General features: G+C 47.7%; 1 protein-coding gene across 1 annotated transcript in view; it reads left to right on the top strand.

The window, feature by feature from the left end:
* Positions 1-4475: 4475 nt before the first annotated feature.
* LARP6 (La ribonucleoprotein 6, translational regulator) overlaps positions 4476-17678 on the top strand; it is a 65481-nt gene continuing 52278 nt past the window's right edge. Inside the window, exon 1 of the mRNA XM_078684934.1 lies at positions 4476-5650. Coding sequence (XP_078541060.1) covers positions 4476-5650 — 1175 coding nt within the window. The remainder of the gene's footprint in view (positions 5651-17678) is intronic.

The raw sequence follows: 17678 nt of genomic DNA, 5'->3' as shown, positions 1-17678 counted from the left end.
TTCCAGGCAAGAATATTTAGCACCCCGGAGTGAGTTACCTGTTGTGTGCACCGTCTCTGGGTGTCCAGATAGAAAATGACAACTGGTGCGTGCATGGTGGAGCACTGTGGTGTGTGCATGGTGCGGAAACATAAAATAAATAAGAAACTTTCCTCTGTTCCCCCCCGCCGCCCCCCCAACTCCCATTCTTCCTGGAACATGGAGTATTTGTTGCGGTGGAATCCCACCCCAGGCCCCCAACAGAATGACCTAAGTGGTTCCTCCAATGGATCCCCCCACCTAACTTACCCAACATTACCCAACTGTCCAGGGCGAGCCATGTACAGATCCCTCCAGGGCCTGTAGTATAGACCTCCACGTTTATGGCCAAGTTGAACTAGCGTGTGACCCCTGCTTGCAATCATGACCCACCTCAGGATTGGAACAAGCGGTAAGCGAGTCAATGTGCCCCAGTTCAGCTCAGTCTCCGGTGCCCATCGGCTATTGGGCACGCCAATTGGAGCGGGATGAATTTCGTCGAGATGTCGCATCTCTGCCCTGTCGACCACTCCATAGCGAGTCCTGGGAGGAATTGGAGTCCAACGGAGGCGGTGAGTGGGGTTTAAGAATACGTCACTCATCAGTCCACACAAAGACTTCTTCCGGAGTATCAAAGAAATACGTTTTTGCATTGAACATCAACTTCATCCAGGCCGGGAACAACAAGGCGTAGGATAAATTTAATTTGCGTAGCCTTCTCTTGGCCGCCACAAAAGACTGACGCTGTTGCTGCACCTACTTAGTGTAGTCAGGGAAAACCATGATGGGGTGTGAGTCAAAGATCATTTTATCTTAATGTAGCCGGGCATATCGAAGTACAGCATCTCGATCTGCGCAATTAAGGAGTCGGGCTATCACTGGCCTTGGGCGTTTCCCTGGTGGCGGTTTCTTAGCCAGAGCACGATGGGCCCTGTCGACCACGAAGCAGGAGGACATGTCTTCCGGGGGCCACAGTGCCTTTAGCCAATCTGAGATGAACGTGTCCATGGAAGCCCCCTCGCAGCCCTCCGGGAAGCCCACCAAGCAAAGATTATTGAGGCGGGCCCGCCCCTCCGCATCCTCGACCCGTGCCGCCATCTCCTGCGAGTGTTTGGGCAGTTTGTCCACTTTTTTGGTCCACTTTTTGCTGTAGCACCATGACGGAGTCCTCGACAGTGGAAACCCTGGTCCCCACTTCCATGATGCGGACAACAGCCTTCCGCTGATCTTGGCGAAGAAACGACACCTCTGAGCCCACTGCCCCAATCTTAGCATCGAGGGCCATCCGCGATTGATTAATGGCCTCCAACAACATAGCTGTATCAGATGACAAGCCCTCTGTGGTCTCCCCCCTGCCCCCCGGGAGGGTTGGTAGTAGTGGTATAGTGGTCCATAGTATGTTGCTTGGGGGCCGCCGCTCCCTGTCTATCTTTGCCCATGGTGACCGGGAACAACCAGCTGGGGGGTCACACCAGGCCGGGCCCCCCCCCCCCGCATCCAACGTAGCAGGCAGCAGTGAGGAGCAACAGACACAGACAAGGGGCAGCCCCGGCCAGACTCAAGCACAAGGCGCCTCTGCGGCGCCCGCCGCGGCCCAAAGCTCAAGTTGCAGTTGATCTTGCAGGGGCCCTCCAGCAGCGGTACTCCCTATGTGAGGGGCTCGTCTGCGGGACAGTCCAGGCGCTACGGGGAATTCCCGGCGAGGAATGTAGGCTTCCCTGGCTACGCTGCTTAGTGTCCCCCCAAAGCGCGAGGGATCGGGCAGTCACTTGGGCCTGGGCCACTCGGCTGGACTTCTGCTGTGAAAATAATACCAGTCCCTGGGCACCACACCACCTGAGTTAAATGTGCGCCAGGCCCCTCACCAGGTCAAAGATGGGTCTTTCGGCGGCCACCGCACCGTCGCAGCAGCACCTCCAGCCAGGACAAACCCGGGCCGCTCCTGCAGGAGGGCTGCGCCATAGAACGGGAGGACACCAGTGAGGAAAACTCCAGTTGATGCGATTAGGGCGCAGTAACCCCTGAGTGCCCTGGTGCACATGAAGCCTGGTCTAACAAATACTATCTCAAGAAGGTTTGCCTTATGCAACGTAATTTTCCTCTCCTTGCAACATAATTTAGTCAACTCTTCCGCACAATTTAGTTTTTCGTGGCCGTATAATTCCAATGCATTGCAAAAAATGGGGTTGGTCAGAGTTGAAGAATTTCAATTTAGGCTTGTAGAAAGCCAATTATTTAATTTCAATGTTCACACAATCAACAACTTCGTTGTAATTAACTTTAGAGTATGTTCTTCATTAATTTAGACAATTTAGTTCAAAATACATTGGCATTTATTCAAGCAAAGTTCCAATCAAATTGCAGCCAAAGGTTCATTATAACGACATAGTAGACATGTAATTGTAAACTCATTACATTCGAAAATTCAAAACAGTGCTCTCAGTGAGAAGGGAAGGGGTGAGTGAGGTGAGTGGGACACGGTAAAGGTGTGGTGACATTTTTGTGGCATCATTTCGCAATTAAGAAGCCTTTACACTCAAATCAATTAGCAAAGGTTCCAAGTAATCATCACACATAGAGGATGAGACACAATCTCTTTTTTCAGTCCTATGGTGTGAAATAAGCAAAGCGTAGTTCTACGTTTCGACCCCTGGATTACGCTAAAGGGTTGCTTTCAGCCTCATGTTGGGGTCTTCATCAGGAAAGGGGGGGAGAGCCTACATCAAAAGACGGTCGACGTCTGTGCCGTCTAAAGCGGGGCCATGGTACAGCTCCCAAAATTCATTTTTACGTTGTACTATTGGACATAGTACCGGAAAACGCTGTGGGCACGTCCCTCAATCACGGGGACCTCAAGTGCTCCTTGGCTTAGGACGGGACCGCACTGGGTAGATTCCCGTTCCAGCTGCGCGTTGCATCCGAGTGACACAGTCACTCGGATGCAGTCACTCGGATGCAACGCGCAGCTGGAACGGGAATCTACCCAGTGCGGTCCCGTCCTAAGCCAAGGAGCACTTGAGGTCCCCGTGATTGAGGGACGTGCCCACAGCGTTTTCCGGTACTATGTCCAATAGTACAACGTAAAAATGAATTTTGGGAGCTGTACCATGGCCCCGCTTTAGACGGCACAGACGTCGACCGTCTTTTGATGTAGGCTCTCCCCCCCTTTCCTGATGAAGACCCAGACATGAGGCTGAAAGCAACCCTTTAGCGTAATCCAGGGGTCGAAACGTAGAACTACGCTTTGCTTATTTCACACCATAGGACTGAAAAAAGAGATTGTGTCTCATCCTCTATGTGTGATGATTACTTGGAACCTTTGCTAATTGATTTGAGTGTAAAGGCTTCTTAATTGCGAAATGATGCCACAAAAATGTCACCACACCTTTACCGTGTCCCACTCACCTCACTCACCCCTTCCCTTCTCACTGAGAGCACTGTTTTGAATTTTCGAATGTAATGAGTTTACAATTACATGTCTACTATGTCGTTATAATGAACCTTTGGCTGCAATTTGATTGGAACTTTGCTTGAATAAATGCCAATGTATTTTGAACTAAATTGTCTAAATTAATGAAGAACATACTCTAAAGTTAATTACAACGAAGTTGTTGATTGTGTGAACATTGAAATTAAATAATTGGCTTTCTACAAGCCTAAATTGAAATTCTTCAACTCTGACCAACCCCATTTTTTGCAATGCTTCACTGACCCAGGTCTGGAGTTCGTAAGGGCCAACCCCTTTTTGTACTCACATGTATAATTCCAATGGTCCTGACCATAAATTAATAATAGTGTGATAGCAGAAAGAAAATAAAACATACCATTACGAAGATACATATCTTGATTGTAGGCACAGTTTCACTTACTTTTCTTGCAGTTACAAAATCTTTTCCACTGTTTCTGCCATAAAATAGTTTTCATTTTTTAATTACTGTGTCATGGTAGGGTGTGTTCTCGATATAGTGAGGGTGTACTTCTGTTTGCACTGCACAGCGATAGCAACCGTTTCCCATCTCCAGGCATTTTAAGTAGCCCGAGGCATTTGGTTATACATGGAACTTGCACAATGAGGCTACAGGCCAGTACGATTTGTTTTCATTAAGAAAAACAAAAGATGGGTTTTTACTTGTGTATGTGGGATGGCCTGGCCCACTCTCTAGAACCGGGCTTGGATTCTGGAACACAGTAACAATTGGGCAGAGCCCTGTGAAAACGGTGTAGAGCCAGGGTGGGGCCTAGGCGGTGTGAGGCACTCTCACCTGGGGCGAAGAGAATCTACCTTTTGGGTATAAAACGGTGCAAACTAAAACATAAAGCCAACGAGATTCTCCCTGGACAAGGCATGGAGCGCAGAGAGGCCACTGGGGAGGAGGTACAAAACACGACAGCTTGGCCCTGAACCTCGGGCCGGAAGGGTATAAAGCCCGGGAGGGGCTGGGCGGCCCCGCCTCAGGATGTTCGCGCTACTCAGGCTTTTCCTGCGCTGTTGGCTTTGGCTGCTGCCGAAGCGGGGCCGGGCTGCGCTGGGCTGGGAGCGGCTCCCAGACTCCTGGCCCAATGAGCGGACTGCGGGAAGGCGGGGGTGCGCGGCGGCGGCTGGATGCGCCTCCCCACGCTGCCACCGCGTACTAAGCGCCCCAGACTCTGCGTCCGTCACCCCGCAGCATGCCTCCCCCGGCTCCCTGAGACACCACCTCCGGAGGCTCCTGCGCGCCTGGGACTGGCTTCCGGCCGCCCCGCTGCTACTGCATAGTCTGCTGAAGAGCCTGGGCTGGCACCGGGCCTGCCCCCTGGCACACATGACCGAGCTGGAGCAGCCGGCGAGGGCTGGGGCGGCTGCGGTCACCGCGGGCTGCGCAGCAGAGAGCCAGGAGGAGGGCCGCCCCCAGGAGCAGGAGGAGGGCTGCTCCGGGGTTCCGGAGGAGGGGTGCGTCGGCATTCAAGGGGAGGGCCGCCCCGGAGCGCCAGGGGCAGGATGTGTCCTTGTACAGGATGACGGTCCTCCCTTGGTGCACGAGCAGCTGGGCGGCTGTACCCAGGTGGAGGGGGCGGAGGGCGACCCCGAGGCGCGGGGGGAGGTCTCTCCGGTGGTAGAGCAGCACGACAACTCCCGTAATCTGCATTACTGCTCCTTTCCGGAGGAAGAGGAGGGCCGCCTCCCGGCACAGGCGAGCTGCGTCCCCGAGGCGGAGGCGCCCCCCACGGGCTGCACCGACAAGAGCCCAGCGGCGGAGGAGGGCTGCCTCGGGGCCTGGAAGCATTCAACAGTCGCGTGCCGCTCGGAGATGGGGCCTCCGGCAGAGAGCGAGTCCGACCCGTTCCTGGAGGGCTCCGGCGAGGGGCAGGTCAGCCTGACCCTCGAAGCGGGCACCGTGGGCATCGGAGCTGACGTCGAGAGGGGCGACGGTGGCTTAGCCCCCCGCGGAGGCAGTAGCCTTATCCTGGTCCCCAATGGTCCCGATGACGACAGTGAGGGGGAGAGTGCTGGCCTGGCCCCCGAGCGCAGCGCCCAGGTGCAGATCACGGTGGCTATAGAGGCGGTGGAGGATGAAGATTGCGACGTCCCTTTTCCGGGTTCCCAGGAAGGAGGGGGCAGTTGCAGCGAGGACGACCGAAACGACAAGTACAGGTACCCCCCCCCCATGTGTTAAACAGTGTATGACCGCAGTGTAAATGACATTCCACGCAGCCTTAGTAACGTACAGCATCTGTAGTTCTTTATTTGGGAACACGGTCCTGCTTTATCATCACGAATGTTTTTGGATAAAATGCTTTTATATGTGTACATTCCCAGAGTGGCGCTGCATGTGCGGGGAGGCAACACTAATGATGGGGCGACGCTGCTAGGGTGCGATGAATAACTTGTGATTGCATCAGATGGTAAAATGCGGATGCACGGCGGATCAGTACGTCTGACTCACTGTTTACAGCGGCAAAACAAAACGCCCCCGTAGTTTTAAAGTCTGAGATTGGGCCTCCTTCGCTTGACACCACTCTAGGGCCGCCCCTTTCTCACCAGGAATCTGTTTACTGAATTGATGTGTCTGGAGCTAAGGAGCGCCTTTCTGTCTGACATCTTACACATGCACTACTTCAACTGGAGTCCTTTAATTATATACAAGGGAGAAAGTCCATTCTAACGACCCATTCACTATAATTTATTGGATCACGTAATGTGTGTCTGGTCCATCCCTGGTTTGTAAAATCGGCGACTGTATAAACGGATTCAGATATGCAAAGTCAGAAAAAGCACCTGCCCTGCCTGAGTGGCGCGATGTATGAGACTATACACACCATAACATCCTTACACGGAGATAAGACCACGTCCATTACCACTATAACGCCTTCCTAGGGAATATCGTTTTATATCTCTGACTCCTCCTTTGCTAACCTCTCATTTTCTCTACTCAGTTTGCCTCCGCTATACAACTGATCTACCTGAACGATTGTCATTCAGTGAAACACTCAGTAGTGACAAGGTGGTCATGTATGTTTCATGTTTTGTTTTTTTTGCGCGGTACACGGGTCTACAATTTAATGCGGAGCCCCACACAGCACCTGCTCCGAGTGTAACAAAATAGTTTTCAGGGAAGGATCCACAATGTAGCTTTAACTATTAATACAACTATCATGGCTGATACTGCAATAACGGGGCAGGGCTGCTCCCCAATCTATACATTGATTTTTGAGCATTGAAGTCCTTAAAAACCTTGATCTTGGTTAATAACTTATCCACTTGGACAGCCGCGAGGGTGGTCATTGGGCCAAAGGCAAACATACCGCTCCGTTTATTGAAGAGTAAGACGGTCCTAAATGGGGGTTAATGGGTGTCTCGCGCCCCATTGCCACTTGAAACTGTTGCACCCGTGATAACTAAAGCACCCTCTTCATAGAACCCGTTTTTTCATTCCCTCCGTTCTTCCTTTGTGTATCAGTGGGCAGACCTGCCATCTGTTGAACAGTAACTAGATTCCAACTTGTTTTGTGGACTGCGGAATTAGGATTTGTCTACAAAACCTGCATTTTGTAGAGCATGACTGTCAACCCCTTTAGTGGGTTTAGTATGCTATTTATAAAAATGTTAAATTAAATGTGTGGGAGCAGTTGTCTCTCTGACACATGGACACTGGACTGGGTTGCTAATAAATGGGCCCGCCTTGATCTCAAACAGCCCACTGTTATCAGTTTAGCATCATATGACTGGGTATTAGCTCACTTAATCCCTGAAGGCCCCCAGCGCCTTGATCCATTTAGGGGTGAGAAAGTCGTGCTTTCCAAATATGGAATGTAGATGTCCAATTCATTTTGTTATGGAACTCCAATGGAGGTCCACAAAAACAGATTAAAAAAGACAAACTACATACAATACAAAATTCTTCCTTTATATTTAGTGGAGCCACCTGTTAACCAGGCGTGTAGATGCGACGATGGGCTGGGAGCACCTGAGCCAATTTCAAAGGGTAATGAATGACTAGGTGAAGTATATGGCAGGGTAGCTAATCACTGCTGTGAGCGCCCTGGTGTTATGAGCCTGCAAGCACGTGCCCTGACCGAGATGCTGTGAATGAAAGGATGCCTATTGCAGAATGCTCGATGCGCTGAGACCTGTTTCTAACTGCACCTGGCACACGTGTGGGTGCTACAACATGACACGGCTCTTCCCTTGTGACGTGGGTACCCGCAGGTATTTTCGTAGAGTCCAGTTTAGATGATTACCACCGTCATAATCTTCTTTCCTGGCAGCCCGTATCTCTGAAAGGATTGTCGGCCTCTTGTTCTATTATCCCATCGCTCCCCGCCTGCAGCACTGTGCTCTGGGCAGGACTCTGCCATCAGAACTGTAACACTAAACTCGCTTAAATGTAGCCCTACTCGACACATTTACTGTTTCTATGGTGTATCGTTAGCAACAGGAACATATGAATGGCACCACTGTCAACAGTGCTACGAAATGTCGCCTGTTGCAAGTGTGCGCGTTATAAAACATTTCAATTTGCTTGTTTCGGGTGAGGTAGTTCTTTAAGGAGTATTTTGCCATGCTTGGTTCTTTAACTGTGAGGTGAATGCCGTGACCAGGGGCCACGGGTGACGTGGTTACTCCATGGCGGTGACTTGCTGTGCCAGCGCCTCCGGGTGCCATGACAGTCGCTGCTCTTTGGAGTGATGTGCTTTGCTCTGTGCCCCGGGGTGCAGTTGTAACCGCTTGTTTCCAGCAGGAATCCTGCTCCGTCCGCATTCCTGCCGCCACTTCTCGCTGCGAGGCCGTCCTCCCCGGAGGGAAGGGGCGGTGATTCGACGCACAACAACAAGGCGAGCGGGCTGTGATTGAGCCGAGGTGCAGCCGCTGCTCCGAGCCTCTGCCAGGCTACCTCAGCCCCCGGCCCCTTCGCGCCCGACCCAACCCCAATTCTGACGCACTTTCCGACCTGTGACGATAAACGATCTGCTGGCGGAATACCAGCGCGACCCGTGTTGTCTGTAGGCTGTCTGAGGCCCTGTAAACTGCCCCCCCCAGGCCGCTGGTGTGTGCGTGCACGTAGCTGCAAGACTTCCGCCGCTCACACCTGCAGCTGAAGGGCATGTGGACGTCATTCGTTGATGCTGAAATCAGTACACCAGGCTTCTTCGACACTGTCAACCATAATTGACAGAGGGCTCCGTCTGATATTGTTTGCACGTACCCAACTCTAGGTCATACCTGCTTCCTCAGAAAGGATGTTCGCTTATATTATTTTTGAACCTTTGTAACAGAATCCGACGTTGATTGGTCACCTCTCTGCCTAGAATATGATGCAAGTAAACCTTTGTTACCGCTTTGCCAAAGTGTTCTCTTGAGCGCATGAATTTCCTCCCTTCTTACTTTTCCTAACACGAATCCCCATTGTGCATTCCTGGCTTTTGTACCATAAAGTGACAGAAGATAGTGCACTGTTAAGACATGTAGGGCACACGTTCTCAAGTATGCATGGTGCATATAGTTTTAATTATAATGCATGTGATTACATTTGTAATATGTTCCCTAGAAGAAATTGGTAGTGTGGTTTATGCACACGCAACAATTCCATCCTGCAGACTTGAGCAGTTGTATCTAGCTAAAGTTTGGGAGAACTCATTTTCATGAACACTACAGAAGTATTATTGCTCCATCTAACCCCTCCTTCCAGTGCACATTATGACAGTGGGTTATTGGCACAGCGTTGGCAAATTACCTGGGTTATTGGCCCTTTGTGCAGATATTGCTTTCCATATGTGATAGATACAACGGAGGTTCTTCACTGATACATTTCGTTGACAGACTAGGTTTCAAACAGTTTAAAACTGCACCACAGGCTGCAGTGGAGGCCTAACACATGCTTTTAAAAGGGTACTTTAGTGGATGGCACTATGATTGCTGTAGCACGCTAGTAGCATTTAACGTATAGGCCATGGGTACATGCAGTTCCATATACTAGGGACTTAAAACTAAAATAAACTAGTCATGTTTATTTTCTGAAACACTTTAAACTCCGAACTTCATCCGGGCATTCTCTCATTCATCTCGTCAATCTCCTATGTTCAAGACGTTCAATAGGTAAAAGATAGATTTATGAAGCTTCATATTCATATCCTGACTGCCACTATCACCAGAGAACTCCAATTCTAGTAGTCAAACATATGGAAAAATAATTAAATGGTTAGCTGGGAGAAAGACTTGTACGTTTCAACCAGAATCAGAGTCCTGTGAGTCTTTAATACTGCTCTATATATTACCCTACAGAAGTGTCTGGGATATCCGTACATTATTCCATGTTAGTAATGCCACACACGCCACATATCTGACAGTCTCCCCCCTGTTGCAATCAAAGCAGTTAAATCTGCCTCTTCCTGTCTATTACGGTACAGAAGGGGGTGGTGATGGACGGAGCATCTGAGCCAAGCAAACAGTCACACCCAGTCAAGAGATCTGGGTTTAATCCATCACCGTTCTTTAGCCCACTCTGCCACCCCAGTTCAGACATGGCCATATGCAAATCAGTCTGACCCTGTGCCTCATGGGAACAGTCCAGCCCAAATTGCCAAGCCATGCCTTCCCTAGACTGGAAACAAGCTTCCTAGGACTGGTTTCTGGCATTTCAGCCGTCTTCAGCCAGACTTGCTTCAATCCAGTGGCAAAGTGAGCAAGGGACTCGCGTCTGAGCATAGCCTGCCAACTTATGGCGAACAAAGCGGTACAAAAGGGGGTGGTGATGTATGGAGCATCTGGGAACAGTGCATTTAACCATTCTTAGCATGTCACAGCCCATCTGGATGTCACCCATACCTTTTCCAAACCATAATTTTTTTTACTTTAGTATACCTGCGCTTGCAAGTCTCTAATATTTAAGGCTGTCTGTAGTCTGGGACTCGTACCAGATCACATAAAAGGTGACTTTCTTAGTTGCACGGTCACCAAAACATTACCGTTAGTCACTTCCCTTTGAGCAGATTGGTAGGAGGCACACTTGACAATTGTTACTGATACTGTTTCTGCCTGACTTTGAGGGCTGATACTCTGTTTCTGCCCGACTTTGAGCACTCGAGAACCTCCCACCATGTCTAACGTACAACGTCATACCGTTTCCCGACTCCCGGATCAGTGAGATTGCGGTGGAGTTCGTGCTGCAAGCCGCATTTTGACCGCCGTCACCAGCCCTGCCTAAGAAAGACGGAGCACGGACCCGGAGTAAGAACGGCAAGTACAGGAGCCGCGACGTGCCGCGGGGAGGGGGGTTTGAGAGGGCGGGGCGCCCGCACCCCCTGCGGCTGAGTGAGAGCCGACCAGCCCGCGGCGCGAGAAGAGCGGGAAAGAACTGCTTTTCAGGACTGCGGCTGCCGATAACAAGCCAAACATAAACAAATTGACAAAAGCTTTTAATTGAAGGCTAAAAGCATCTCATGTATGGTCTTGTGGAGGGGAGTATTCAGCCACTGGAGCCTGCAGTAATCACTTTGTACATAACTGGCTGAGCACCCAACCCGGAAATAGAGTGGAGAGGTGGAGGAAAGAGTGCGGGCTTGTAGAAACAGAGGTAAGTGAAAGAGACAATTTTACCCCTTTCGTTTTTCTTTTTTTTTCTTTTTGAAATAATTTGGGGAAGTACATAGGGACAGAAGGAGTGAGGGTAGTTGTCCACCTTTTAAGCAGTGAATGCCAATAAGGTGAAGGAAATCTCTATCGCAATTTTGAGTACGCCGGAAAGAAGAACCTAAGAAAAGGAAAGTAAAGGCAATGGCCTTAGGAAAATCGAAACCACGCAAAGCCCAGAAAAACCTTAAAAAAAATCAGGAAATAAATCTGGGACGGTGGAAGTGACTGATCTTTCGAAAGGCCCGGACGATGCAAATAAAGATTTGGCAACTCCCTCTGGCAGTAGAGTAACAACTAATGAAGTAACTCCTACTCTGAACTCAATCCCATTGCTAGCGCCGACAATCTCCAAGTCAGTAGGCGCAAAAGGGGGGTCAGCGGTATCAAAATCAATTAAGGATTTTATTGGTAAACTTTTTAAAGGGAAAGAGACAGCAGATGAGATAAGTGTACCAGAGTCCCGGCAAACCATCGAGGACTCGGCTACAACAAGCATGGAAGCTTTGAACCAGTCTGACTTTAACATTGATGAGAGATTAATGGAACTTCGCTTGTCTTCATCACCAAGGATGTTTCAGTCGATATTCACCCAGGTTATAGGAGCAGAGGCGTTGAATGAAGAAAGAATAAACTGTAGCAATTCCTCGGGTGAAGGAAACATTGTTGGGAGGAAAACCAGCCTTAATGGACATGAAAGACTAGAAAATTCAAATGCGGTTGGATCTGATGTAACAGGAGGGCCCCTACATAGTTTTGAGATGACAGGCTCCTCCAGCCTATCCTTACTCGAGGTTATGCTAATGCTCCAGAAAACCTTGCAGGGCATTTTAGAGGTTTCAGTCCTAAATAATGATATTTTGAAAAGACAAGGCGACCAATTTAAAGATATAATCTGGGAGCTGGCACAGATTAAAAACTTGATGCCCTCACTAGTAAGACAAGTAGATGACCAGGAGGAAAATAAAGTGGACAGGGGGGAAGAAGCGGGAAGTGTGAGTTGTCACTTAGAGGAGGTACCTACAGAATATATATCCTATTGCCCAATGATTATAAAAAGGTATGGGGAAAAGAGGTGTAGAAAGCAAAATACAACACAGCGAAGGAAAGGGAAAAAGATCCCAGTTAATTCCCATCCGATGAAGCAACAGGAGCATGGGGGGGGGGGTAACCCCGGTACATAAGGTAATGGACAAGGTAGTAAGGTAAGACACTAAAAAGCTAACTTTGCAGATACAGGAGTAAGTAGCAGTAGAGCCGAGAAACAACCCAGGCGGAAAACAAGGAATAGTATGGGAAAAGGTGAAAAGGTTACCATGAGGAATTACCCAGGGCCAAAGGAGAGTGCAGCAGCAGCATGGGAGATAGCTACGTCCCCAGGTGCGGGGCCTACTAACCCAACTCATGGGAAAGGTGCCAAAACAAGAGGCATAGAAGAAGTAAGGAGGCATACAAGGGAAGAAATAACAGTTGGTAATTCCCAACGGCACCTATAATTATCTGCAGACACCTGGATATTTGTAGAGCCAGTAGGTCAAGAAGGGGGAGGAAAAGAATTAAGAAATTAAACCCCTTGAATCGTTCCCAGCTCCTCTCCTCCTTTGCAAAGTGTCCCAGTCTAAGATGTTAGTACTGCGGATTTAAAAGAAGTTGGGTTTATGGTTAATAGTAAGGGGGAGGAAATAACTAAGGTCCTACTCCACTCAGCACTAATAAAAGATGCAATAGAAAAGGCGGAGTCTGAGATGCTTTGGGAAGGAATTAGAATACTAAAAAGGGAGGAAGTGCTGATGGACAAACAAGGGAAATCATTCCTCAGGAACCATGTGGCATTGGGCGAAAGACAAATAAAAATGATTAGCTTGGGCAGAGGTAAGAAAGATGCCCTTGAAATCACAATAATACCAAAAGATCGAAGGTGGGATGCTGAAGATGTCCTTTCTGGGAATAGATATAGAGAGTTGGCATACATGAACGGTGAGGAAGACGGTTATATGAGCAACATTGATTAGGAAGCAGGGTCGTCTCACAGCCTATCTATTCTGTCATGGAATGTAAACGGATACAATAGAATATGGATACAGGAAGACTTAAAAAACCTTGAGGAAAAATGATATTGTATGCCTCCAGGAAACTTGGCTGTGCGACGAAACCCCTGCAATCGAAGGCTACACTCACCATGTAAAACCAGCAAAAAAGAATATAGTAGGTAGACCATCTGGTGGTCGGCTGACGTTGGTCTCAACAAAGATTGTTAAAGGCATTGAACCACTTGATCTCAAGTGTAACTGGGCATTGGGTAGTAGAGTGCGAACCCCGAACAATATGTTAGGGGGCGAGAATCTATGTATTATAAATGTGTATGTTCAGAAAGGGAAAACAAATGAGTTTAAGGCTGACCTGGAACGTTTAAAAATGGACTTGGAGGATTTATGTGATCGTTACTCAAGAGATGTGTTTATGATACTGGGGGACTTTAATCATAGACTAAACCGTAAAAAAAGATTCTTGGATGAGGGATCTGCTAGGAGTATATAATATAGAATCTGCACAATTCCCCAACTGTGACATCTCATCTCAAGATGATGGGTTCGGACAATTGCTGGGGGCCATGGGTCTGGTCTGTGTAAATGGAAGAAAGGAAACGGACCAGCCCGCGCATCGCACATTTAAAGTAGGGCAACAAATGTGCCCTATAGATTACGTTTTTGTACAGGCCTGGAACTTCCATTTAATCAAGCAGTTTAAAATACTCAGGGTGGAGGGTAGCGATCATTATCCATTGCAGGTAGAACTCCAGACAAACGGAACCCCACATAGACAAAAAGTATTACCAATAGAGGTGGAATACGCCGAGCGTCTTACCACGCAAATTACTGATGAATATTTAAAGAAACTAAGCGCCCACCAGATGACTGTTATTTTACATGTTTAAACAAGGAGAGAGGTAGGGAGAGTAGAGCAACAGTTAGTCCCCGGTCATAATCAATAAACAGGAAAAGAGTGTTGAATGGTTGAATCAGACCACAGTTAGGAGCAACTCAAAGGAGGGGGGGGGGTTTCGGCCGCATTCAGGTCGTTGTTAGGAAAGCCCTCACTCACCACCTGGTGATGACATGCTTCATCATCGGGCTCCACCAAAGAGGCAGAGTGCCTCTTTGGTGTGCTGCGACGCCAGATTTACTGTGGAGCAGGATAGTGAGATTCGGGCGTGTTGTGTAAAGTAAATTAAACTAGTGAGTGGTGAGAGTTAAAAATAGTCAGTAGTGTATCAGAAACCATTTTATTCTTTGATCATTATCTTTGATCACTAGGGACAAGTTATTAAAATTGTGTGGAAAAAAGTCCACAGTTAATTGAGTGGTAGTTTCCTTATACATCAGTCGACATGTTTCAGCCATGAAACGGTGTAATGTTACCAGGCATTCTTCAGGACTTAGTTATGTATTAAACCCTGGTGGTATGGACTCGCTAAGGCCCACCCTTACCTAGGGACGTGAAAGTGAAAATAACAAAAAAAGGTGAGAAAGTGCAAAAAAATTAGGAGAAAAAAAAAAAAAAAGATTGCTTCCTAATTACTCATGGTTTAGGAGGCTTCCAGCTTTATGATTTCTGCACCTGGAAATAACAAAGGGACATACGCGCACATGTAGGACAAAACAAACATTTAGTGATGATACTGGTCCCAGTTATGAGTCTATGGTGCTCCAGTTCGTGGTAGAGAGGCAATTGTGGCAAAATAACGGTATAGTTATCACCACCATAGCCCCTGGGTTTATAATTGATAGCAGGAAGGAAGTGCTGTGTGCTATAAGTGATACGAAGAAATCGTGATGGTAAAAGTAAAAAGGAAAACTTCCTGTTTGCCATCAAGGTTTAGGTACGATTGTTACAACAATTAAATGAAATAAAATTAAAATGTCTCACTTTAGTGGTGTCGGGAAAGTACACCATGGGTCACAGGAGGGGGGTGGGAGCGTAATTGGCACACCCTGATCATTCTTCATCAGAAAAGAGGGAAGAGGAGTTGAAGTCCATTCAGTTCCCCTATATAGGTACTCGACAATCAGAATAGGAATGGACACTGGTATCTACTATAACCATTGGTTATATTTGAAAACCCTCATAGACGCTATGATCTTGATGATGCGGTGTATATTTATTATCCGCCCCTTATCCAGCGTCATGGCATAGTCATCGGGTAATCAAATGACGTGCTATATGCCTGCCTCACCCGAGGCAACCTCTGGTAAGTGTAGAAGTGTCCAGAAATTTCAGGGACATCAACAGAGGGATGATGCGTAGAGCAGACAAAAAAGTTGTTAAAAACCGTGTCACACCAAAAACAAAATTTATTTTAAAGAGGTGGGCACTGGTGGTTAAAAAATACTGCGATATATAGGGTAACCGAGTTACTGGATTACCATATGTCTCTATAGGTAGGTCGACATGTTTCAGCTCCCTTTGGCCCCGCAGGGTCTGTGGAGCTTTCGTCAGGACAGGTAAACAATACAAAAAAGTGGTACTCGCACAACTTGTGTCGTTTCCAATTTTTAGCATGAAATTCTCATACTGAAATTCGTTTATTAGAAGTAAATTCCTCCTCATCAGGGTGCTGAGGGTCGCTTTTTAGTGGTCCGTGCCACGTGCAGGAGATCGTTTGTGCTCCTAGTGCTGACTCTGCCCAACTCTCACAACCAGGGGCAGAGTCAGCACTAGGAGCACAAACTATCTCCTGCACGTGGCACGGACCACTAAAAAGCGACCCTCAGCACCCTGATGAGGAGGAATTTACTTCTAATAAAGGAATTTCAGTATGAGAATTTCATGCTAAAAATTGGAAACGACACCAGTTGTGCGAGTACCACTTTTTTTGTATTGTTTACCTGTCCTGACGAAAGCTCCACAGACCCTGCCGGGCCAAAGGGAGCTGAAACATGTCGACCTACCTATAGAGACATATGGTAATCCAGTAACTCGGTTACCCTATATATCGCAGTATTTTTTAACCACCAGTGCCCACCTCTTTAAAATAAATTTTGTTTTTGGTGTGACACTGTTTTTAACAACTTTTTTGTCTGCTCTATGCATCATCCCTCTGTTGATGTCCCTGAAATTTCTGGACACTTCTACACTTACCAGAGGTTGCCTCGGGTGAGGCAGGTATATAGCACGTCATTTGATTACCCGATGACTATGCCATGACGCTGGATAAGGGGCGGATAATAAATATACACCGCATCATCAAGATCATCGCGTCTATGAGGGTTTTCAAATATAACCAATGGTTATAGTAGATACCAGTGTCCATTCCTATTCTGATTGTCGAACACCCTGATCGTTCGTCAAGAAATTGGGAAGAAAAAGTGACATACAGTAAGTTTCTGACAGCGTCGGTACTTAGCTCATCTGATGGAATAGAGGTCGAAGTACAGCTTCTACTCACGCCCGCGACACTCGGCACCCTCAGTATACCTGCATCACCCTCAACTGGACCCCAAAGATGTGGGTGCGGGGCCCTGGGTTCTGTATATATCTGTTTTGTTAGAGGAGCAGCGGTTGATTTCCGGGTGGGGCGTGGCCAGAGGCGCGATGCCGTCGACGCCCTGTTTTAGACCAATAGGTGGGCATTCTGGCCCATGACGAGTCGGTTACGTGCTCAAATTCAGTTCCTTCGTTCTCAGAGAAAGAGGGGCGTCACACTACGCGTTCGTGGATGTGAACGTTACTAACACATGCGGGAGTTGTGCGCACGAGTGCTAATCACACTGAGTGAACGTTGTATTCCAATGAATGAAAATAAATGGACCATACAAATCCAATGAATCGGATAGTCAAGTGCACTTCAATGAGGAACCAGGGAATATACCACATGCAAATAGGGACTATATTAGCAGGTATGTCAGTATATGCTAAGAACAAGGGATAATTGTTATTTTAGATGACCAAGCACCGGGAGAGGGCATATCCTGGTACGAGGATATAATAAGGCAACTGGTGGAACGCCTCAGGATAAAATTGGAGCACGGTAAATATAAGCCAGTAAATAATGCGAAATTACAGACTAATAATAATAACCATTGGTTTGATGAATGCCGGAAAATAAAGGCCGGTGTCAGGAAACAGGAGAGAAGACATAGAGGTAACTTTAGTGACGAAGTAGCACTAGAAATTAGAAAATCAAAGATAAAATACAAGGCAATTATTAGAGACAAAAAAAGGGCCTTCAAGGATAAATGTTGGGGGAACCTATTAGAGGTAATAGAGGAAAAAAAAGTGAAAGGCTTCTGGAAATTAATACAAGAATGCACGGGGAAAGTCGTAGGGACCTTACAGTGCTCTGTGCCAGAGGACAAGTGGGTGAGCTACCTAGAGGAAATTTATGGTAAACGGCCAAGGAGGGAGGAAACATTACCCAAAGCCTGGACTGGAATAAGGGAAGAAATAAAAGAGCACTTTTCCCCTGTCCATATTAGAGGTATGATAACTAGGTTAAATTTAACATGGGCCGCGGGCCCAGACAATCTTCCAGCTGTCATTATAAAAACAAATA

The sequence above is a fragment of the Lissotriton helveticus genome, chromosome 3_2 (assembly GCF_964261635.1).
Source record: "Lissotriton helveticus chromosome 3_2, aLisHel1.1, whole genome shotgun sequence".
Classification (NCBI taxonomy): Eukaryota; Metazoa; Chordata; class Amphibia; order Caudata; family Salamandridae; genus Lissotriton; species Lissotriton helveticus.
This window is presented reverse-complemented; position numbering and strand designations above follow the sequence as displayed.